This window comes from Dermacentor albipictus, chromosome 10, assembly GCF_038994185.2.
Source record: "Dermacentor albipictus isolate Rhodes 1998 colony chromosome 10, USDA_Dalb.pri_finalv2, whole genome shotgun sequence".
NCBI classification, from domain to species: Eukaryota; Metazoa; Arthropoda; class Arachnida; order Ixodida; family Ixodidae; genus Dermacentor; species Dermacentor albipictus.
In genome coordinates, this window is record NC_091830.1 from 74172433 (window position 1) to 74197641 (window position 25209).

At 44.2% G+C, this 25209-nt stretch overlaps 1 protein-coding gene across 2 annotated transcripts in view; it reads right to left on the minus strand.

Moving 5' to 3' along the window:
* Positions 1 to 25209, minus strand: part of LOC135898924 (uncharacterized) — a 172291-nt gene that overhangs the window by 136334 nt on the left and 10748 nt on the right. Inside the window, exons 1-4 of one of the 2 annotated variants that reach the window (XM_070526729.1) lie at positions 17577 to 17700; positions 16141 to 16244; positions 11068 to 11406; positions 2923 to 3175 (exon numbers count right to left, since the gene is read on the minus strand). In XM_070526729.1, the coding sequence (XP_070382830.1) occupies positions 2923 to 3175; positions 11068 to 11406; positions 16141 to 16153 (605 nt within the window). In that variant the 5' untranslated portion in view covers positions 16154 to 16244; positions 17577 to 17700. Of the gene's footprint in view, positions 1 to 2922; positions 3176 to 11067; positions 11407 to 16140; positions 16245 to 17576; positions 17701 to 24677; positions 24720 to 25209 lie in introns of those variants that run through there. The other variant, XM_065428187.2, reaches the window with a different exon arrangement.

Genomic DNA, 25209 nt, shown 5'->3' on the forward strand with positions numbered 1-25209 from the left:
GGCAACAACTGAAAGTGCGGGACCACACGCCATACCTAACATGTTCTTAAAGAGGGGCTCGGAATGTAGTGCCCGTTATCTTAGTCATTTTCAATAAATCGCTGGATACATCATCCGTTCCCCAGGCTTGGAAAATTGCCAATGTGATGCCTGTGTTTAAATATGGCGATAAACAACAAATTAGTAATTACCGACCGATATCCCTAATTTCCACTTGCTGTAAGCTTTTTGAGCGCATTATTCACAAGAACATTGTTCAGTATTTACCTTGTCATAATCTACTGTCACACTGTCAGCACGGTTTTCGATCTGGTTTTTCCACTGTAACTCAGCTCTTTGAATTTACTCACGACATAGCTTCCGCATTAAATAACCGCGATCGAATCGATGCAATATTTATTTTATTTTATTTCTTTTTATTTTCAAATACTGTTGGCCGTCTTGGCCGTAACAGGGTGGGTACAGCTGGTTTGCACATAGCGTAAAAAATGTAAACACTTTAAAAACGTAAATAGGACAAGAAGCAATGAATGTTGGAAATACAATGCGAAACAAATTATGAAATACAAATGCAATAGTTTGGCTAAGAAATACATGTTTCTACCATTGTGACAGTGATAATGGAAGCAGCTTAAAAGAAAGACTATGGTATGTATTTCTAGAATAGTGTGACAATGTTTGCAGGGCACCACTGAGATTCAATTTCATAAAACGTTTTTAACGCGTTCCTCAAAGATGTTAATGCTACTCGACTGTAAAACAGACGCCGGCAGACTGTTCCATTCCTTAATCATTCGCGGAAAAAATGAATAAGCGTACATGTCCAGATATGCTTTCGGAATTGAGAACATGCAATGATTGCTTGATCTGACTTTTCTAGCCTGCCTGGGAGCAAGATAGGGCGTGGTTTCAGTTAGATTATATCAAATAATATTACCAAATTGATTATTCGAAAGCATTTGGCATGGTCTGCCATAATAGGCTGCTTCATATAATACGTATCATACTTAACGGCAATAAGTTACTCGACAGGATAACCGAGTACATATACTTAAGATCCCAGTTCGTCACTTTCAACCATGCACAGTCATCGTCAGCCACTGTAACTTCAGGTGTGCCCCAAGGATCGGTGCTTGGGCCTCTATTATTTATAATTTTCAATAATGATGTAGCAAATCTTATTAATGACACCGCAGGGAAGTCACGCCTATATGCCGATGACTGCGCGCTTTATCTTAAAGTTTCTAACGCCCATGATCAACAGGAACTAAACAAGCTATTTTCACTGTTCTGTTAATGAAGTAAGGCATGGCAAATAAAATTAATCTCACTTAAACAATTGCATTGACCTTTGCTAAGAAAAAGAATTCGCTGCATTTCTCTTACAGCAATAACGGTAACTACTTCGTAACTACATCGAGTTCGGATACCTGGGTGTTATTTTTGCATATAACAGACGCAGACCCAAACCTCCTCGCTGAAATGTGGGAGGCTGCGATCTCCAAGCCGGACCTGGTCGACCAGCGCGAACTCGTCGTCCAGGCCCGGAGAGCGATCCAAGCCAGAGGGTTCCTGGAATAAGGGTCCCTCCCACCTCCACTGACAAATCACTACCTCAAATAAAAGTTTTTCTCACTCTCTCTTACCTTAAAATGGAATGCTCATAAAATATTAACATTTCTGGCAAAGCACTTCGCAAACCCGGCTATCTCAAACGAACCTTAAGAAATGCCACGAAGGAATGTAAATTAACTGCTTCCAAATCACTAGTTCGACCGATCCTGGAGTACGCCTCAACTGTTTGGTCTCCTCATAACGCGTGCGACATTGTCCATTTAGAATGAGTAAAAAAAAGCAATACGATTCATCTTTGGCCGATACGATCGTAACATTTTACTTCCTTCACATATGCACACTTTATCTTTGCAAACATTAGAACATAGGCGCACACGTGAACCTATCATCATGCTGGACAAGATCGCTCGCAGGTCATCTGGCATTCAGGCACCCTTCTCATTTGTGCCCTCAAGCGCACGTGCAACCCGACGGCACCATCCATTAAACATTGTTCCTTTCAAATCACATACAGACTGCTTTAAGTTTTCTTTTTTCCGGCTAACTGTTTAAATTAGCAATCGATTGGACGGCTCATTTCGCGCATTGCCAATTGCAGAACTCGTTCTTCAGTTGCGCAGCAATTTGACCTGTTGATCTGTTTTTAATACTTCTGTAATATCTTTCTCTATGCTGCCCATGTTATTTGCTTTTACTAATGTATGTACCCACTCCTGCTATGTTCCCCCCGAGACCGCAGTAAATATAAATAAAAAATGCATGCCCTTAGCTTTTCCCCTTGCTTTCGTGTTCTATTTCCGCGTCCGAAATTTAACGCCCAAGAAATAAATTTGACAAAGGCTTTGGCGAAGGCAAGTTGTTTTGCTGGAAAAGTGCCACAGTACGCAGCTTGACCACTTTTGTCTCCGACCTTAGACATATTACACACAGTGTCAATGGTCTGCTCCGCTGAGGGCGGCGTATCCCAGCCATCTGCACACAGGCGCTCAATTCATACAGCACCGAGTGACAGCGCGTTGCTGGCATCTGTAGGCGACGCGCTTCGTAAATGAGCAAAATTAACGCAGTTAACAAAGCCACCGGTTCGCGCGATAAGCGAGCGGAGCGTAGCGTAAGCAACGCTCGGCTAAAGATGTAAAATCTTTTTTTTTCTGCTTCTTTACTACGTTGAACCGTTTTGAACCATTCATCAATTTTATGCACGTTAGTCGGCCTAGCTTATTTTCTGGTCACGCGAAGATTCATCGCACCGCCACCATATAAGAAAAGAGACCATGCACTTCAGTTCTCTACATTTCGGTTAAAAGACTTATTTAAAACATTGGAGAAGGGCTCGCAGACACTCACTCGGACGCGAACGAAAAGCCCAACTTTGTGTGCTTGTACACGGAAGCCTGCAGGATGAACTGCTGGGCTCCGGCGTCCCACATGTGGACGCCATCTATGAGGGCGTTCTTGTTGTGCTTGTAGAGCGAGTCGTAGAACAAGTAGTCGCACGCCTTGTCTGGAGGTAGGTACGTTGTGTTTCCTCGCCACGCTTCGCTGATGGTGCATACGTAGCTATATGGTGCCATGGGTGTTGCCACTTCAGGTTTAGGCGCTGCGAGGAAAACCGGTCAGTCGACCACGGATGCGAAAGCAAAGAACACTGCCCATCTGTAGCTGAGAAGCATGTGGAACAAATAATGACTTGTGTAATGCAAATTGAGATTCTTCAGTGAACGCCGGAAGCTTTTTTACGTGTCTGGTCGCACGCGCCCGCGCTAGGCAATCGGTCTCTACCGGCGCTAACCTCGCTCTTTGATAGTAGTCAATACTTGTATACTAAATAAGTCGGTGTAAACACCCTTGTAAAGCTTGCAAAAAAAATGGTCGACCAAATGTTGGCGCTAAAGAATGCAAGGTCGAGTACATGATTGTTCAAATTATTCTGCGGATAAACGTTAAACGCTTTTCTGTAATGTGCCACTTTTTCATTCTAATGAATGAAGAATTTGCATGCGACATTGTAGGCGAATCCTATCGTACTTCACGCGCAAATACGTCCAACCATATTGGGTCTGCTTCGGCGCAATGCAAGATAAGAGGCGCATGTTGTATTCCTGTTTTTTTGTTGATTATATCCTTGGTTGTTGACAATTACTACGTTATGTCACCATGGAGGAAGATCATTTGATATTATTGTCACCTTGACACTGCAGCTATGAGTCACGTAATTCTAAGTAACATCTTTTTTGAACTGCTTACAAGATATTGAGATCGCAGAGACGCAAAACCCGTAGTATTTGAGCTAACAAGGCTTTGTCTTGAAAATAAAAGTGATATCATGTTGTTTTCTTACACATGTGAACGAATATAACGCTAAATTTTTCTGTTTATATGTGGACTTCCATTTGACGTTATCCGTAAGTTTAATTTAGGATTTTACTTTGAAACAGTCACAATAACACTTTTTCTTATGCAACTTTTAAGAGTGGTATGCTGTTGTTGGTAGCGTCGACAACACCACTGTATGAACTAAATAAATTTGTGGTGTAGACCTAAACAGGAAGCGTTCTTTTGTTTAAATAACAAAATTCTTTGCAGCGATACGTACTTTTATGTGCTGTAGTGGCGGTTACTCTGAGGGGACAGACACTGCTGTCAAATACTCATTCTATTTTGACGCTGCATCATTTTCAGATTGTTGCTGTTGCATTTGTGTTAATCATGGTGGCAGTCGTGATAGTTGACGTAGTGGCGGGGTTGGTATTACTGTCTTCAGTCGCCGCGGTAGACAAGTGCCTCTGGTTCAGTGCTGCCGGCATCTGGAATCATGCCGAGGTGGGAAGTCTTCTTAGTCCAGGAATCATCTGGTATATATTGCGCTCTTGATTTTGGCGACTAGTTATTGTTCATTTTCCGGGTCTTCGAGGGCGAGCTTGGACTCCCACGTTTCGTCTAGGTGGTCTTCGTTCGCTTCTGGTTGTGATTCTTCGCTTGCTTGTGGTCTTCATTATGGTTCGCGTCCACTTGGGGTTTATTTTCGCTGTCTTTGTGCCATGGGCATTCGAGAAGCAAGTGTGCTAGGGTGTCGGGTACGTTGCACAGTAGGCAGAGGTAGCCGCGGAGTGTCGGGTAGAGGCGGTGAATTATCGTTGCCTGAGTGTAGACGTTGCTTTGTACGCTTCTGATGATCACGCTTCCTTCTCTGTCTCTCCCTCACCGCCACTCTGTACAGGGTGGACACAACCGCGTCGTCTGATACTAGGTCCGCCATTACATATCTCACTCGCATAGCATGAGTAATTTGCAACAAAATGTATTTCGCGCAAAAAAATAACTGGTCATAATATGCATGTCTGTGCTCACAGACTGTTTGCAGGCTCAAACTAAATTAATTAAGAGTTTCCATGCTGTCTTCTCTCACCGCAACTTCTCCTTTGTGACCGTGCGGCCTGTCAGCCGCTCGGTATAGTTTTTCACATAGTGTGCTTGGAACCCATCTCACACGGTTATAGACCTGTTTTATTTCGCCACTTAAGCCGCGTAACCTGGTAGCTCTGACGAATCTTTCAGACCATTCTTTTTCTCTTTAAGCTGACGAAGTGGGTGCAACTACTTTCGCGCAAATGAATCTTGCATTTGTTTTGGACGACCATTGGGAGGAAAGAAAGCTCACAGAAAGTGAAATAGAGTGATAACCATGTTGCTAATGTCATACACCCCCTGAAATTTCGAACTTTCTTTATATATAAAAATGCCTGATCGAATCAGCAATGAAGTATCATTGGCGCATTCCACCACATTGACGCTGTGCCTTTTATTGCCTCGACAACCATAATTTTCACTGAGACTAGCCCCCTCTCAGAAAATAGAACATTAATTAGCTAAATCCCAATGCTTCTCTAATTTGTGTATATGGCATTTATTATGAACAAGGGCGATCTCTGACCACAATACCATATAACAGAATAATGAAATCTTCTGAAATAAAAATAAAACGCAAAATAAAATACCAGTCCAGTTTTTTTTTCTGTCACTGGAGGACCACGGCACATGCTTTGTTTCCATGTTAGTTGATGCAGCTCACACCAATGTGGCTGAAATATATGCGAAGCCTCAATCTTGCATAAGTCGAGACAACGAGCTTCTCTAGAGACTCGCGGTGCTCGCGGCAGGCCTTGACGCAAGGGTGCACCATTTTCCTCGAATACCCAGTGACAGCCTTCAAAGGAGACCTCCAGTAAAGCAAGCTCTCAGTCCAACTTATGCTGCTTCTGAAATGCTCTTCGCATGATTTCTGCTTCAGGAAAACGTTCACTTGAATATGTAGAGTAGCCACCTTGACGACTGTATTCTTTTAGAAGAGTCAGTTGCGCATGCTCGCTGTCACCTGAGCCTAACAAGACCATGTCGCACTGCTCACATCCTGCAACAGCTGTCAGCATCCCTCTTAAGCAAAACCACCGAAGTTGAATAGGATGTCGCATTCATTTGTTTCAAGTTTGTGATTAATATATTTTCAGAGCCGTCGCTGACATCGGCCTCCAATGCTCCATGCTCATGTTTGCTATTTGACACTATGTCGGGGAAGTCCCGCCTAATCTTTACGGTCCACTGTGCACAGGATGAGTACGACTTTCTCTTGGGCTCTTTCGAAAAACGCTGAAGTTTCCAACTATTTCTGGAATTGTTTGTTCACCCGGGCACGCAGCCGCTAGTCGTTTCATTGAGAAAAAGAGAGAGCAAGTAGCCGCAGGTTCCTTCTCGAACCTGTCGCCTTGCGAAGTGAAATCTGCAATGGCGGCAGCCATCGCGAAAAACCCGGTCCAGGTGGCGAGTACTCCTTCAATGAATATCCCCCACCCTGCACCGAGGGCTGCCGAGCGACGGGCCATTCAAGAACCCTACACATCCCTAGCGTGCCTGAATGGCCTGCCCCTCGCCAGGGCTCCGCTTGTATCACAAGCAATGCAATGCATATATTGAGGTGTGCAGACAGGCGCGTTCGTAAAGTTCACCTGTTACAACACGCCCGCTATAAAGGTTGTATTATATTCCTTGTCTACGTGTAACTGAACTTGATAACGCTTGTACTTTCGTCGTTTCTCAAACTTTTCGGTCAAACATAGTGAGTCACGGCTACCAGGTACTTGTTTACTTTAGCTGTTTTCGCGAGACTACGCTGGCAGACGCCCCCGGCGTCCGAAGATGGGACCACCACTCTACACGAAGAGATTTCGTTGGCCTCAAAAGAAAGTACGCTCTGCGCAGGGCTACGATTTCGACACCTGTACGGCTGGCCTTTTACTGCGTAGCTTTCCGCCCCGAGAGCTCAGGACGTCAATCATGCCCAAGGGCTCGGAATTTGAATATACTGCTGTAATGGCAGGAAACCAAAACAAGTTTCACATCTTTGAGAATAAAATGGCGTCACTTCCGGTTTCGATGGATATGGCGCCACATTATTTTTTATTCCTGTGGAAGTGCTCCCTCCTCACACAGCGCTAAGCCTCATGAACCAAGGGCCCCCATAACGTAAAACTATTCCAATATGTTTTTATTCCAATCTCCTGACGTCAGATATGCGTAACCGCCGACGCAAGCATCGGGTGATTACCCGCTGGGTTGTCTGAAAAGAGCGATCAAACGCCCGCCTTGTTCACAGGAGGTCACTTGTTTTCTTGAAAAACGAATAAGATTGCCTACACTGAGCGGCTTGTCTTATCTTATGGGCTGACACGAGTCGAAGGGCACGCTCACGACGAGAGGGATTTGATGGGGAGGAGCCAGTGCACTGAAAATTGATAGCCGGATGAAGAAGGTGTTGCCGGCGTCTACGATTGGCCCGCTTAGCTTAGCTTGAGGTGGCTGGTCGAAAATCGCGACGGCATGCAACGGAAGCTTAAGGAGGACGCTTAAGCGGATCCGCAGCAAAGAAGAGTTGGCAGAATGAGGTCGTAAACGTGCCGAAAGTGCTCGAAAACGTTACACGGTCACGGAGGATTTATTGTACTAAAAAAAACCGATTCGGAGGCAGCCATGTTTTATACCTTTCGGAACGCGGCAGCCCGCGGCTTTTCATAAGAAAATTTAGCTTTGTTCGACATAATAATGCATCTTTAACGCGTAGACGTCACTTTGACGTGAGATTTTGCGATTTTGTCACGTCGCGTGACAAGCACGTGAAATGAATGCCGTCTGAAAACATTTAACCAATAGCCGAGGGCATACGGCAAAACGGCTTCGAATCACAAATAACTATCTTTCTTTTGTTCGGTCAAATGATGCATAATACGTGTGTACACGTCATATCAGATGGGGAGCTATCGTGGTTTTCGTGACGTCGCGTGACAGACAGGGGAAGTGGGGCTGGTCCGAAAAAGTTTTTGACCAATCGCGAAGAGATGATTGCAGAATTGGAATAGAAAAGTTTGGAACTGTTCTATGTTGTAGTACCCCAGCGATGAACTGCCGTGTTTTGAACATACGGGCTTCTGTGGAAGCTTTGCTACCAGATCTATTTACCTTGAGCTCGCTTTGGCGCACAGCGTTCGCCGCAAGAGTTTCCCTGTAAGGATTACTGCTTGATAACTGTATTTTTGGGGAAGCGGAAACTGTGTGGAGTGTGTATACACAACGGTGGCCGTAGCGCCTCTGCTATTCGGTGCGGTGATCGGTGCGATGTCTCAGTATACCACGAAACGAAAACACGTAAAAGGCTGCTCTAAATATTAGCATTAAAGAGTATATATTCGGTCATTATCAAGCATGAAATGGTCCTAGCTCCCGTTGTTGGCGACCTTCAAGTGACTTTGAGCCGAAAGGCAGAGCCGTTATCCGGGCACTCAAACAAGAACATTCGAGCAAGTTGCGAGTACAGAACCGTATGGCTCGGTCGACCAGCGAAAACTTAGTAAACGCGTTCTCTGGCACCGTGCCATTTGTGCTGGACATCAGTACATGCGCTAGTTACTGCCCAAACAAGTTACAAAATTTTCCTTCCTAGTTCTTTTTAATGCTTGTTCACAATATCACTGAACCTATATCTTCTACTACGCTCAAATTTTATTTGTCATTGTCAATAGCGATGTTCGAAATGCAAATACAGGGCACCATACATTTCATTGCAATTATGGTCGCTGAGGCCCGGTTGCCTGTTCAACGCCAGCGGTCCGTGATTTCCTTGTTTCCAGAGATGACACCACGCTGCATGAACAAGCCGGCAGCTTCCAGTGTGCCCTGGATGGCTGTTTGGCGGCGAGCCGACACTTGCAATTAGGTTCAGTTCAAAAGAGTTTCGTGTGCTGCGGTGTGCTACTGCGAACACGTATTATATACCGAGTGTCAGATTGTGGCTTGTATAATGTCCAACCAATCTGCTTTGCCGGTTGTTATTTCATGCTTAAATCTACTGTCAATTACGGGATAGCCATAATTTTTTTGATGCAGCTTGTCTGAGATTTTTTTTTGTTACTTGCATTATTGAAGCAGTTTGTCGGTGAGCTCCTGCTGTCTCTGTTGACTTTGCAACAGCTTGTGTACAAAGTTCTGCTGGCTTTGCAATAGCCTGTGCTGGACCTGCAATTTGCTTTGCTGGCTCTAATGTCTGTTTTCGAAGATCCGCGTGGCTACGGTTTCAGCCGACGAGAAATCTAAGCTGGCCGTACCACTCAATCCACTCCAGCCGCTTGCCACGTCAGCCAAGCTCGCGCGTGTGACCGAGCGGGAGCACGAGCGAGATACCGAGCGAGGCAGTCCCGAGTATTGACTTAGATCTGCTGCGTCTGGGGAGCTGTCAGCAATGCTACTGCTCGAGCTAGTCACCGAGGTACCCAGCTCCGGGAACTCTTCACTGCTGGAGCTCCAGCCGTTGTCTCGTTCACGGAGGCAGTTGAGGCGCTGTTGCTGTATGTTGACGGTTGGTGGGTTTGGTTTCACTCTCTCCTTGCACTCTGCACTTGCAGGTTCGTTCCCTTCGGCGCATACCTTGCAGGTGGGTTTGCAATCGTAGTCTTGTGGTTGTGTGGTCTTGCCGCATTTGTAGAAGAAATCCTCTATTGGTGTAGGACAGACGCCGCGCGACGGCGTTTCTCCCGATTGGATTCCGGGGGCTGGTTTGGCGTTAGGCCTAAACTAGAGGGCGTTCGTTCATCGGGAATGGCGTTTGATACATTGAAATGGGGGACACATTTCCAGACATGTCTAGTGTCCGCCCATTTCTCTCGTCCTGCCGGCTGCACCGGTGTAAATGGGCTTGTTTACACCGGGCTTGTTTGAACCGGTTACTGGGCTTGTTCCAGGATGAGAAGCACGAAAAGTGGGAGGCCATGTTAGTCGGCGCCCTACGGCCCCTGGCGGCGAGGCGGGTGATGGCAAGACGCAGAAGAAGAAAACGCTCCTGTGCACAGATACAGCCAGGGCTGGACAAAGATACTTTGCAATTGCATTATAAAACAATACAAGATATTCGGCCACCCCTATTTGAGTTACAGATGCGAGATACCACCTTAATAATTGTATCCGGTACGATATTTCCTATATGTATATTAACATGCTTCGATACCTTGGCGAATTTCTTATTGTACATATTATGATCTAGCAGCAAACGCGTATGCAAAAAAAATGTTTGCTTGCAAATTTCTTAACTCCGGTCAACCTTCTTTGGTCGTAGTAAGGAATGATAGGTCTGTTAGTATCTCACAATTATTCTCTTTCTTGCTCAAGGTATTAATGTTTTCATTCCAAAAGCAATGTGTGAAAGCCATTAGACGCACGGCTACCCCATTCTCGCATTCTTCAGACTTCGTAACAAAGCACTGTGCAATAGAGAATTCAGGAGGGACACTTCAGCGCCATCAGAATTTGCGCGCTAGACGCCGCACGCATTGGCTCACGCAGCACAGCACGGCGACAACGAGCAGATGTCATGGCACCAACACAACTGCAAAAAAAGAAATCAAGAAAACAAAATTCCGCTGCACGCAGAAGTTCGCATGCTTGTTTTTGTCGAGATGGCGCGACCGCCACCACGTGGCTCTACTCCACTTACAAGGACGGGCAGACGTTATCACCTGCCCTGGCCGGAGGGCTCTGACGGAAAGACAGAAGCACATTAGTTTTGTTCAGGTGGCTTAGCGGCGCCAGTATTAGCTTGAGAGGTGCATACAGCCAACGTTTATAGTTCCGCACACTGGTGCTGCGATAACCACTATCTTGTATCTTAAGATACACCATACAACATTTCATGTAACGGAAGTACAGATACTGATACACGTCTTGCGAGACGTATCATGATACACGTCTTGCCAGACGTATCATGATACAGATACAATCCCTAAAGAGTGACTAGGATGGTAATTAAAGTACATGTATCTTCTATACTGACCCGCATAGATATAGCTGCCCGGTATCGAAACCGAGGTTGGCGAAATTATCCGGAATTTCCTACTTGGGCGCGCTTCATAGTGAGATTGCACTTTTTGCATGTATCAGTTTAATAATTCTTACCGCTTGTGCTCGCAGGTGGTGCGGTAGCTGTTCTCGTAGGAGTTGTTTGTGACCTCGGAGATACAGCAGTCATTTTCCTAGTCGGAATTGTTCTTTGAGTGGTAGGCGGGCCTGAAGGAAGGCTCGCACCAGCAGGAAGGCTGGCACCAGCAAGAGTCGCTTGCGACCTCGCAGATGCAGCCGGCCCCGCACTGGTAGGCTGGCCACTGCTGGTTGTATCTGTTCCGCTGGATATAACGGGGGGGTTATTCGGCACGACAGTTCCCGGTCCTTGACCGCCACCGCCACCGCTTCCTTGGTCCGGGGCTTCATCGACCACATCACTGTCCCCACTGCCACCTGACAAAAAAGAATGAACAGCATGTGCGTAAGCATTGCCGTATAGTCAAAACCAATATAGCCATAATAATATCCTCGCAACATTGCGTGCCAGTTGGCGGGGAGTTAGTATGGACATATTTTGCGTGTGTAACAATGCGCAAGGCATTCGCGTCTCGTTAGGTTCTACCAAATAATGTCAGAAGTTTAAAGCAGTACCTTAGGATAGATCGTTGCATTTCATTGCGTTTACACACCTGGCCTTGGTACATTACTTTGTTTGAAAACAAAGCCAGGAATTCTAATCCCTCAATTAAAGATTCTAGGTCTGGTTTGTAAACTGAACCGCTAAACATTGCATGAAAGGGGCAAATGAAAATTTTAAAGAATAGCAACAATTGTTAAACTACGAGCCATTGCGTACGACGCCGGACTAGTGGTAATGCATCTTCCAATGGAAACCGCTCTAGAAACAAGGAGCGAGACAGTCACCAGCGCCACGTGGTGATTGTCTCGGTTCTCGTTTGTCGCGCTGTTTGTGCGAATAGGTTACAACATCTGTTGATCCTATGCAGCTTTTAAAAAAAGCTTTAAATCTTAACTATGGTTTACTATTGTTCCTAACTATTACTTTTCTTCAGTAAAGGCTGGTAGAAAAATTGGGCTTCATTTTTTATTATATTATAGGACAGACGTTGGTCCAAGTGGTTAGGCTACGCAATGCTTCTGGCCTTAGACGAAGGTCTCTAAATTGATATATCTTAAGACATGTAAAGCGAAGCCAGGCCGTCACTCAAATTTAGAGAAAATATGCGCTAGAACATGGAGGAAAGAAAAACTCAGCAGATGGAAGTCAGTACTGCCATGACGCTGCGAAGACCAATACTTCGAACTTACCACGCAACGGCCGCGTTACGTTCGCAGTGGCATGCGAATTATGACTTCTGATCGTAGTGCAGCGTACTGAACGGATCTCCCCATGTATACGACAAGGTGTGGAAGCCTTGGATTCATCATTGGATCACTACCACCCCGTCGAGTTATGCGCCCTTTGAATGAAATAATAATTCTAACCGGCCAAGCAGGTCTGTGGTGCAACACCAAACAAAGGCGCACAGGCAAATTTCGGCATACGCGGACACATGAGCCTTGTTCTGAGCACGCCAAGGAGGTCGTGGCTCTTTGCCCGGAACCGCCCTCCCCTTATACAGAATCCCATCGTAGAGTCGCCATGGTTACGTGTTTGGGTGCACTTAGGCATGGGGGAAAGAAAAGGGAAACTGTCCCATATGCACCTGCTCCGTCGTAAAAGACGTGCAAGCGTACAAGCGTGCCTTTTCTACGTCAGTACCTCATGACAAGGAAAAAAAACGTTAGTGTGCATATTTTGTATTGGTGCTGGAAGTGACCCATTTTTGAGGACTCCTATAATTATTATTGGTGCACCGGCACCCGCCTTTCACACAATTCGAATGAGGTTCCGTATCAATCTTGGTACTTTGTTTTGTACAAATTTGTTTTGCAGATAGAGCGAAGTATAAACGTGCTAAAGACTCCTGTGAATATCATTTCAAGCAGGAGGTGGGTTGCTGGTACCAATAACTCTGGTTAGTACAACCTGCACTGCTATATCTCCGCTCAAGTGCAGCGACTCCGTCATTTAAATAATTTAAAATGAATTCATACGAGTTAGGGGGAGAATCGCCTTTGGAGTTAGGCAGCACTGGGGCTACGGAATCTCAAATGCTCGAGTGCAAGAGTAATTATGCTACTTGTTAATGCGACCATTAAGTAGGCGGGCTAAGTGCATCGTGGTTTGGGGCGCGAAAGAGAGGTTTATCCTCGTGTCGAAACACGCCGTGCCGGTCTTACGGTACCACATACCACTTACTCGAAATCACGCAGGATGGACGTGCTGGTGAAAGCTCCGGTGTACAGTAGCTGAGTACAGTCAGCATTCGACAGGACAAGCGCGAACATGATGTCCTCAAACGTTTCCGCTAAAAACGATCAATAAATGATGTCAATTCGGCAGCTGACGTGGAGACCGTCATTAGTATGACATTTTACCACCACACTGGTCTAATCGACGGAGTTTTTATTCAGTTGTGTGTGATTTCACGCGACCACCACATCCACTTCCGGTGACTTGAAGAATCTCCTTTCGTTCTTTTTTTTTTGACGTGAGATGCCATGATGCCTGGGACGTGCAAAAAAAAAACTCGCTAAAAAGCGGAGTAGCTAATTCTTCGCTGAACTTTAGAGAAGTTGACGCTTCGTGCCGAATTATGAAGTGTTGACCTAAAAGCAAGAACATTCGGCATGCGTGTTTCTTGTCGTGTTCTTTTAAATACTATTTAGTTATCACCCTTCCCGGAGAGTGTCCAATATAAGCGACAGTGAGGGCCTAGTTGCATGCGAGCTCATGATATGACCCAGGAAATCGAAAGTAACATAGAAGATGTCTCTTTAAGCACTTCTGAAAGCGGCTCCTCAAATAACTGTGATGATTTTGTAATATATGCGGAATAACTGACATTGACTGCTATCGGCATGAAAATTTATTGATTACTACTATTATCATGTTCACACAAAATCTAAAATTAACCTAACCAACCATTCTTATTTTCGAGCCATGTTTACTCGAGAATCATATCTCAGCTACGCCAACATGTTCCGAAGTCAGCTAGAAACACCCTGTAGTCATGAAATGAACACGACTGAAGCCAACTGAAGAATAAGCGAAATTTTCACTCAACATTCAAGATGAATATAGGTTTATTCCACTGCAAGTGCGCGACAAATGCGCCTGGTCACAGGTTTACAGCTCTTCATGACGTCACCTTGTGAGTTAACAAAACTGATGCTGTACTGAAAACTTCATTTTCTATATCGGGACGCTTCAAAGATTTCTAGGGTAAATTATTTCCAGTTTCTTTTCCAACTACTTCTGTAATTTCAAATTCGGGCCAGTCGCCGCCCTCGTTACTGAACAGCTAGGTGGTCATCTGCTAATATTGCGACGTTATAGTGATGCTCTAGTGGGCACCACGGCCAAGGTTCTCCGAATTATAATCGTCACTGCGTTTTCCGCATCGTAACTACATTAGACCGCCTTCTGGTGGATTTCACGTTATGCATTGTCGCATTTACGAGGAATGAACGTGCTTAAGCGATCAGGAAATAAACTTTTTCTGTATCCAAGAGAAGATCAAGCGCTGCATGATAAATTTTCCGAAGCAGAAATTGGTAGAAAAAGTCTTAAGTTAAATCGAAGAAAATTGGTCACCGATAATGATGTGATTATTTCTACGGATATGGCACCGATATATCAGTTTCTGCATGCAGATACTTTCGAGAGATGAGGGACCAAATATTGCGCTCACATTACAAGTGGCGCTTTAATTACCAGTGCGTGACGCTTGTTCAGTACACGCGAATTTATGGCCACGAAATAAAAGTCGATAGGCACTTTAACGTAAGCTATAGAGGATGTGGGTCAAAGCCTGCGCTCTCGCGAGACATTTGTTACATTATTGGACAGTCTCATTCAGACGCTTTGTTACTTCCTATTACTTGTTTTCTCCCAACAAATGTGGTGAGTTTGAGCGCCTTAATTACCCGTGACCTAATTAACCTCGCCTTAATTCAGGCAGAAGGTCGTGTGTTCAACTACCACCAATGGTCGTGCTTTACCATCGGTTGTGGTACCATCAATTCTGGTGCCATTTAATTGTGGTACCACACGAAGGTTGATGGTTCGATTCCCACCAACGGTCATGGGTTCGAGTTCCTTAGTTAATTTTGCCTCAATTAACACCAAAGTTTGCGGGTTTAACTCCCACCACTGATTGGTTGGCACCATCAATTTTGGTGCCGTGACGGCGGACCGTCAATTTTTCGATTGTGCCGTACAATGGATTTTTCGGCCTACGAGGCACTTAAGAGGAAGCTTTATCTCGGGCCCAAATCCGACACGGCCCAATCATGTACATGCGAAATGTAAAAATGCTTTTCTGGGGTAAGCGTTGGACCGATATTAACGAAACTCGTTTCCTTTGTAAGGTAAAAGTAAATTGTAGTGACTGTTGGAAGCGCAAATTCCATTTAGGGCCTGAATTTCGTGAAGAGAATTTTGAAAAATTGGGAAGCTCGAAAAAAATAGAAGCACGAAGTTTACATATCTGTGCATCTGTACATCTGTGCATCAAGAAAAGATATCGTGATCTTGTAAACGGTATCCATCAGATCACTCAAAGCGGGCAAATTTGATATGTCAATTTATAACTTGCATGATTTCCTAAGGTTGTATGCAACGGCTCTGCAAAATCTCTATAACCATATTATTAGTTTTTTTTAGAATTTCTGTGTAACATATAAATTTTGTCCGCTTTAGATATACTAATATGATATCCAATTCACAGCACTGTGTTATCATCTTTGATTGCTGAGTTACAGAGCTGTAAACTCCATAGTTTACTTCTCTTAAAATTATAAATTGTTGCCATTTTTTACAAACAATTCAGCACATAAATCAAAAATCCATGACTAACAGTCACTAGATTTTAAGTTTTTCGTTTAAATGCTATAAAGGTCGTCAAATGTGGTGCTGTGGTTGTCGAGAAAAACGAATTATCCTTTTACATATATTTAGATAGGAGAAACCGAGCGAAAGCTTCCTCTTAAGGCTTTCTTCTTAAAACGAACCAGTGCGTAACATTCCATTTTACAGTTAGACACAGGCGTTATTCTAACCTGTTGGCACCATGGTGATGACAATTACGCCGCAGCAAAACAAAAATGCGACGCAGAAAAGGATGATCGTTATCCAGTACAATGACGACGAAGTAGAATCCTTTCTGCAAAAAAGGAAGAAGTGGCAACCCTGAAATTAAACTTGCCACAGCATGTTCCAACAATACGTAATGTGGTGCAATTGAGGCTAGAGTTCTGAAGATTTCGCCGCAGTGACCAAATGGCTACGACGTTATGCTGCTGAACCCGAGGTCCCACGTTCGGTTCCCGGCCGCGGCGAACACATATGCGGTAGGGTTTGATTGTAAAAGCTGCCTCGTTCGGATGCACCTTCAAGAAGCCGATCTGTGGCAAAGTAATACGAAAACAATCAATCCAGCATTTCTCATAGAGGTGCAGTTACTTTAATGAGAAAATCACTACATTTCAGAATGATTCAGTCAACCCGCCATAAATACGATGGCCGTCGAGCCGTCCTGGTATCAATGGTGCATGCACCGCCCGAACAAATAAGGTTAGCGGGGCTCTAGAGACTTGCAGCACGTTTGGGTGAAAAAGCAATCCTGCCAAGTAGACGCACCAAACCGCCTCGGTGAATCAGCTCCAGAGCAGAGTTCTTGCTTCCACTGCGGGCAATAGCATTACGCACCCACGTGTTTACGTTCCTGCTGAGTAGTTGTGACATCACCTGTGTCGTCAACGTCCATGATGGCGGTTGACACCGAATCTTAGCCCTTGAGTGGCTTTGCAATGTTAAAACGCTTCATTATTAAATGTGTAAAGGGGCGATGTTAGATGTCGTAGCTTGTAGATATGCCAAAAGCTTGGTGAAAAGTCAATCCACTTACGACGATTCTCCTTCCAGGCATATTGTAGCGTTGATCGAAAAACAATCGCTTATTTAGCAACGTCTGTGCATGCATGAACCAGCATATATTTTTTTATTTCATTTTATAGACCCAGTTGGCGTCTTTGAAAGCCTGGCTAAAGACAATGCATACTGCCGGAAGTAGCAGGCCCACTGACCCGTTCGTTGCTCCACAGTGAGAAAGCGCACACACAAGCGATAGATAAAAATTTTCTAAATCAGTGACACTGTGAGTCCGGTTCACTAAAGCAGGAAATACACATGCAAGAAATGTACGATTCTTACAGAAACACTTGTGGTTCTCGCATACAAAAAAGGGGCTAGTTTCACCCCAAGGGCGAAGCAATGACAGCTGTAACATCATTTAGTATTACTCTTTAACTTCTCGGACAGCGTCGTTACCAGACATGGGCACGCTCACGAAGGTGAGCCCTCGTATATTCGAAAATGCATAGTCAATTGGTTAGGCGATTAGGTAGAATGAAGCGATCTTACAAACGAAAGCAGGAGCTGAGTTCTTACACACGCAGATTTGTTTACGGACACAGAAAATCCACGGAACCCTAACCATAAACAGCTTCGCTGTGAAAGGTGTTGCATCACTTCCATTGTGTTAACGTATAGATCGCTGTTGGGCTTGTATGCGATTATTTGCGGAACAAAGTTCGATATTGACGTCCAGATGGCGTCGTGTTTCGAAGCAGTCAAAAAGGATTTCGACCTTGAGCATACTTACTGCGGGGTACCTTTAATGTAAAAGTTGCACGTAGAGAATGAAGTTCAGATCTTTTCATCGGCACTACATATTAAGTAAGGAAGATGAAGTGCGCATAAACAAGGTCAGCCAAATTGTCGATAACTGCAGTACAGAAACTGGAGCTAGCCGCATCACAAGTTCTTGACTCGAGTATGAGCTGCTCTTGCTTCTAGCTGTTCTGCTGCGCCACTTGATTACTTGTTTAATTTGATGTTACCTCCAGCACTGCTGAACACACCCCTTGTCAATTGGTGGGAGTGTTGGACTTTCTATATCGCCTCCACCTTTGAACTCTGGTCTGAGACTCTGCCACAAGGTATAGCTGGCTCTACATAGCAGACGTTGCCCACACCTGTCTATTGCCTGGTCTGGCACTCTTCTCAACAGGAATCTCATGGTGTTCGACGGTACAGTTAGGCACGACGTCTACGACTGGCTGTCGTCGTACGAATGGGTGAGCTCACACAATCGATGAGACGATATGAGCAATTTAAACAACTTCATCTTCTACCTCGCTTTTGACTCAGTTGTGGTATAGAAAACTAAGCTTTGATGTAGAAATCACGAAGAGGATTTGTAGTAGTTGTTAGCTTTCAACACCAGCTTCACTGATGTTTTCGGTCATCGCGCCATGAGGAAGTAGCACGCCGAGCAGCTGTTGCGAGAGCGGTCGAAACAATCGGGTAAAATTTTCACCAGGTATATTATAGTCCTCGACTTGTGCTAAAGTGCTGGTGCTTTTATGCCAGAACTTGGCAGGATGAAGTACGATGCCGATTATGTTTTCTAAATGCTGAATACCGAGAACCCACGTGCTGTAGCAGAGCTCATAGATATGTACCAAAGCTAGGACAAGTTGAGGAGGCAGCGGCATTTGCGCAGGGGCTTTCGAGTGACTGACGAAACCTTTTGCGTCATGGATGTCCCCTTTACGGTCCTCTACCACAAATACAAGCATCGGTGCCGCAGCAAGTTGCATGTTAACTTCTTACTGTACTGTCCTTCGCTTACCTGCCCCTACAGCAGCCATTGCCACAACCGCCGCCTACACAGCTCACCTGGACGTTCTGGCATGTTACCAAATAGCAAGGATGGCTGGAAGCTTGAGAGGCTAACAATCGCACCAAGCACTTTGCATCCGTCTGGCCCTGTTGCTGCACAGCAGGTATTGATGACTTTGTTTGTTTGTTTGTTTGCTGATATCGTTCTTTCTGTACATCAACAGAAATCGAAGCAATAGCAAAAGGCTATACAGCCTGACAGGGGCTTTTGCTCCGAGATACAGTTCAGCACGCAGTTATAATAGAAGTAGAGAAACAGCAGCAATGTACAATAAAAAACATAAGATAATCATTGAACAATCTAAATTGTCTCTATAGGTACATAAAATAACAGAAGTTCCCTGACCTTGTGCGTGTCCTCTTGTTCATTACTAATAAAGTAGGACCTCGTTATAGGAAAATCGTGAGCACCACGTGACTATCTTAACTGTATTGGTATCTTCACTGTATCCGCGTAGTTCAGAATTTTTGCCTTTCTGTAAATACGAAAAAAGGCTTTTCTTTCTATGGGCGCCTCATTCTCGTTAAAAAGAGCCAATAAGACTTCCTTTTTGACAAAAGAATTGCACATCACTGGTAACGGTATCTTGAAATGAGACTGCTGACAAAATGTTTGTGAGCAAAGTTCATTGATTCTTTTACAATACGTGGCAGATTTCACTGTGAATGTGAAAGGCAGTTTAAGCATCTTTGGGTGTGAAGGGCTCAAATTCGGTTGTTTGTGCGATTTTTTCTTGTGATCTTGTCATAATTTACTGAAGCCGTTAAAAGAGTAAATAGTAATCCTTCGCCGTCTCCCTTGCGTTTAATTAAATTTGAATCGCATGAAGAGCTCTAGTCATGTTGTGTTGCCCGAAATCTGAACGACAATATTGTTACACGCGTGGTGCAGAACAAAGCAAGAGAGTGGCTGGCATCATTTCATGAGTGAATACTTGCACACATTTATAAGCGCCCCATGAGAGGAAAACACGTGTTCTCGTCGTTCCTTAATATAGTAAGGAAACATTTTGTAGGTATTCTTTTTGTCACTATAGCCGCTTTCACTATATTGCAGGGTAATTACATGGGTGCCTGTGGGAGTTGGAAGTAGCATTTCCCGGCACTATAATTTTAGTTCCCTAAATTTGGATTCCTCATAAAGAGGTGTGACTATAAACAAGTGTGGAAGTTGAAGTTAGTAGGAGAAAAGTGTTAGTACATCCCATGTACTTACCAGTAGACGTGGGTATCTGTGATTCGTCTGAACAAAAAAAAAATCTTGCATTTCTACACATTTTCGCATCGTAGACGACATTCGTATTAACAGACCTAGACCATGACGAGTGAAAGAAGGCTATAGAGCCCCCCTCCCTCTCGACACCACCCCCTTGGGCAGGAGCTGTTCAGAAGCGTGTTTCCCTCAAGAAGGGTAATTCTGTTAATTGTCCCCGACAGCTGCCGCGGTGTTAGACCAGCAATCATTGGCCACATGCTTTATGATAACAGCCTTATAGAAGCTGTCATCAGACTGTAAATATAGTCACCCGCCGTCGTTGCTCAGTGGCTATGGCGTTAGGCTGCTGAGCACGAGGTCGCGGGATCGCATTCCGGCCACGGCGGTCTCATTTCGATGGGGGCGAAATGCGAAAACACCCGTGTACATAGACTTAGGTGTAGAACCCCAGGTGGTCTAAATCTCCGGAGTCCTCCACTACGGCGTGCCTCTTAATCAGAAAGTGGTTTGGGCACGTAAAACCCCATGATTTAATTTTTAGAATATGGTCCCCTAGGGCTCTTCAAAAAGACTGCAGGCAGACGTACAGCGGTATCTGCGCTTATCCAGACTGATATCGTTCACATCGTTCACCTGAAGCCGCATAATGCTGTACTAAGATCTGTACATTGTGAGTGTTCTTGTCCTTGAGGCGGGGGGACAACACCAAAGGTTACGAGATTTAAGGAGACCGCGGTGTGGGGAAGAAGACCAGCGCCAACAGCAGCAGCACCGCCAAACTTCCATACAAGATTCTTACGTCGAAGAGACAGCGGCCTATCCTAAGCTACTCATCCCCCATTACATTAAACAAACCTTCCAACAGCAGGAGTATGTAAGTACTAAGGAAACGCAAATGCAGCTTGTTACGTGCTATCTTGGTTGCTACTGTGCTGTATCGCTCATAGCCAAAATACACGCAAATAGGGTTTTATGCCCGCAGTATGTCCCTTCGTTGCCCTCACCCAAACATCTTATCGCTTGATGGGATCGATGACGTGTCTAAGGAGCCTGTCGCAATATACATGAATAAATACTGTCCAGCTACTCAGGAAATTTAGCTTAGCACTTGTACGAAACACTACTTATTTTGAACAATTGTCACGTTCCTGTAATCACTTAGGTTACATACCCGCACATTGATTAGCTGAAAAACATAGTTTTGACCTAACAGATGAAGCATGCACTCAAGAAATAACAAAACCAGGCACTTCATATGTTCTACACAAAGCATTTCAACTGGAGGTCAACATGCATTTACAAACTAGTACATGGCTATGGTGTTGGTCTTCTAAGCATGAATTCGCGGGATGGAATCCCATCAATGGTGGCTGCATTTTGATGGGGACAAAATGGGATAAAATACTCGTGTGCTTAGATTTAGGTGCATGTTAAAGAACCGCAGGTGGTCCAAATTACTGTGGAGTGCTCCACTATGGCGTGTTTATTAATGGGATCATGGTTTTGTCACGAAGTCCCACAATTGAATTTAATTAAAATAGTCTACGTTATGGCTAGAAGAAGTTACCAAGCAATGATCGAGGTAATAAACTTAAGATAATCGAGCACAGCTTTAGAAATAATGGGCTAGCAGTCACTCACAAGTACCTAATTGGCTGCTATTATTTTCCTTTTTCTTTTATTTACAAAGAAGTAAGTGCAATCGGAAGCGCTCAGAAACAATATAGTGAAGTTTTCGCACTCTCCTCAAGGAACTAAATCATTTACGGAGTTTGTATTTAGCGAAAATTGGGGCATAGATGCGGGGGGTGGATAGGGGGGGAACAGTCATGCTATGGGTGAAGTGTGCCGGAAAATTGAGGCTCAACCAAATTGATTAACACTCGTTTTCAGCGTTTTGAGGGTCCCTGTGCGAAATGCTTACAAAATAAACCGGTTCGCTTTGTTGAAGCAAAAGTGACAGCAATATTTTGTTAGACGATATTGTGGCCCATGTGACTGGCAACGTGAAAACGTGAGTGCGAATTGCGTATGTTATGTCCATTAAAATTTTATCAACGCTACCTTTTGTGCGTTGTACGAGACGCGTTCTTGGTTTTCTCTGCCTTTTCTTCTGACCTGTCCGAGACGCGGTGCTCATAGCTTATCGAAATAAGAATCATGCCGTGTATGAGATAGTATAAAAATATTAACTCGGTAGAATGAGTTTAACTCTAGCGGAAGATTACTTATATATGGCCTGCATAGATTTACCAGCGTGTTTTATGAGCCCAGTAGGAAGCAATGCTAAATTAACGGCAATGTTTCATTCCATGAAGAATGGGGACATCCCATGGGTGATGCGCGAGCGAAGTTTTATGAGCATCAGTTAATTACGGGATTGCAAAAAAAATTGCTTAGACACGTGCTTGAAAATGGTGTACGGCCATTCTATGCAATGTTTTCCACAGTCCCCGGAGAACCGCACGTGTCACCATGTTCACATAAGGAAAACTTGGATCATGCTAGTTGCAATCTGAGGAGAGAGTTTAATGTTCCTGGCGAGAACATAGGTGTATTCAGTGCTCAATTTCTGCCTATCTTTATACGTTATATAAGCGCCCGCGGTGTCCTTGGTGAAGAAATCGAGTAACCTTCATGCTTCGTTAGCATGTGGTGCATGTTACGAAGGATGTGTAGGCAAAGTCAGAAGTGTGTGAGTGAATTAAGACTGTTTTTATTAGTTATTGAGATTGTTTTTATGAGATTGTTTATGAGATTGTTTATGAGTTTTTATGAGATTGTTTAAGTGGGCTTTATGAACAACCTAAAATTTAGCTAGTTGTATTGAAAGAACTGCGGATGCCACTGACACCAAATTTTGGGGAAAAGGGGGGATCTTTATGGCTGATATGCCTTCAGAGCTAAATCCGTGTGGGCGAAAGACGGTGTTTGGTAAACATTTGTTAAACAAATGCTTGAAAGTGTTATATTCGGAAAATTTTTTTCAGGTGTGTTATTAGGAGCAATAAAATATTTACTCCTACTGCTCGAAAGAAAATATTCTCGCTGGAAATTGGACTATATTTCTGCATGGCCGCAGACATCTCCAGGATATGACAGCGCTGATTCAATTTTAACACTGATACCACTGCCAATGTTCAGAATATTAGTTGGTGAGAGCATTTGCTGGCAAAATTACCTCGCAAATATTTTACGCTACGGCACTGATGCTCAAGTGAATGTCTGACCATCGGCTTGTGTGCAACCGTTGCTTTACGGCTTTCGGATATTACTTTGAAAAAACACTCCACAATTATCTTACTATATTTCCTAGACATATTTGCACGCTTACTTATAAGTGTAATTAAATAATTATTGGCATTTATTCGATACCTGCTCACTTAGACACAGCAGCATTCAAAATGGGAACAATAACGGCAATATTCTGGTAAAAATAGGAGTGTTCATATTTTACAAAATGTCTTTTTTCATGAAATCTTTATGTTTATGCAACAGAAAGGCAACAACTAGAATCTGGTGCAATTTTTCTGATATTTATGCACCATACCGGTCGCAAGCTTTGCCTTAATGCAAACATCAAATCGGCGAGATAAAAAGTTTGAGAAGTATACGGAGCGATGTCATGTACGCAAAACGGGTATATGGCGCTCGTAGAGGAAAGAATGTTTACTTCTGCTTTATGCAGGGAGAAGTATAGATCATAGGTCTAATTACATTAAAGGGACCGACAACCAACTAATTTTTGTGGTAGCCATTTTCTTTCATGCAGTGGAAAGCTTACCGGTCACAGTGTCCAATGCTGCTGTGGTAACGCCTTCGAACAGTTTTCATAATCATTTCCGAATCTTCAGTCGCGAACGTCATTATGAAGTCGAACGCTAGAAATATGCTGCAAACAGTCGTAGGTGACCATGATAGCGATTGCACGCGCCATTGGTGGGGAGTGGTGGGATATTCCAGTGGTCTTATTCATGTAGTGGTGGCACCCATTCGGGGAACAATTAGCCAGCAGCATTTTTTTGTATTTCATAAGGGAACCAGAGAACTGAACGTACTCATTCGCAAACCCCCGCACCAATGAAAGTACTCATCTGAGCCCCCATGCCATGAGGGACACCACGGCTCTGCCATTCCACTGGATGCCACGAAGGCAGCGCCGCTCGTTATTATGAAGTTTGTTCTTTCAGTTACTCGTAATAAGGATAGAACAAAGCGCAAGCGTCTATGTGGTATAAAAGCGGCGGTTTTGAACGATAATTGTAGCAGCCGACTTACGTATAGTAATCTGATTGCATACACTTCAAGCACTAAGCTTTCGCGGCCGGTTCGTTACACACACCATCATTTTTTACTTTTGCTTCTTTGGAATTTAACGCGCCAACTTTAAAGTTTAATTTTTGCGTAAATAACGAATAGCGTGCTCTATTTTATCACTACAAAATAGTTTTATTTGTCATTTATACCGACATCGCACGACATGTCGCGGGTGGTTTTGGGTCCCATTAAACGATGCCGAAGCTACTGTGTGCATGGGAGGGACCCATTCGAGAGGAAATGCTAAGTATAGGAATATTACCAATGGCCAGATGAAAGAAAATCACGTATATCAAAGAATGTGTTGTACATACTAACCCAAGCTGGACTGATATGCAGAGTCGTATCCAGGTTGGTTGTCTGGAAAAGAAGAGAACGCACGGATTAGCCTCGACTGAGACTTGGAAGTTAAGTTTCTAGGTGTTACAAATATGCAATAATGAATAAGGTCACAATTAACAGCACTGCTGCCGCCACGACGGAGTAGATGTGTAGCATATATACGCTATTTCTCTACAACCATAGATACCACGTGGAATACTGAAGGCGCTGGAAGCCGTCGCATCAACATACAGCGGAAATAGGCAGCTCATTTATGTCAAGGTTCAGGAATTCTACTAAGCCCTCTACGGGTGACGTGACCAAATGCATGTTGTTGGCCATAGTATGAAGACGGTCCGACTATATATTGTACTAAGCCTAATTCCATAATTAGTTAAGATAGGTTATCCCTCTTAGCATGTGCGTTGTTAGGGCACAATTTTGAATGCGAAAGTCGTAGACCGTTCTAGAAAACATTTATTGCAGCATTTTGTATCGTTCTGATCGGTATGTATAGTCAATTTGCCCC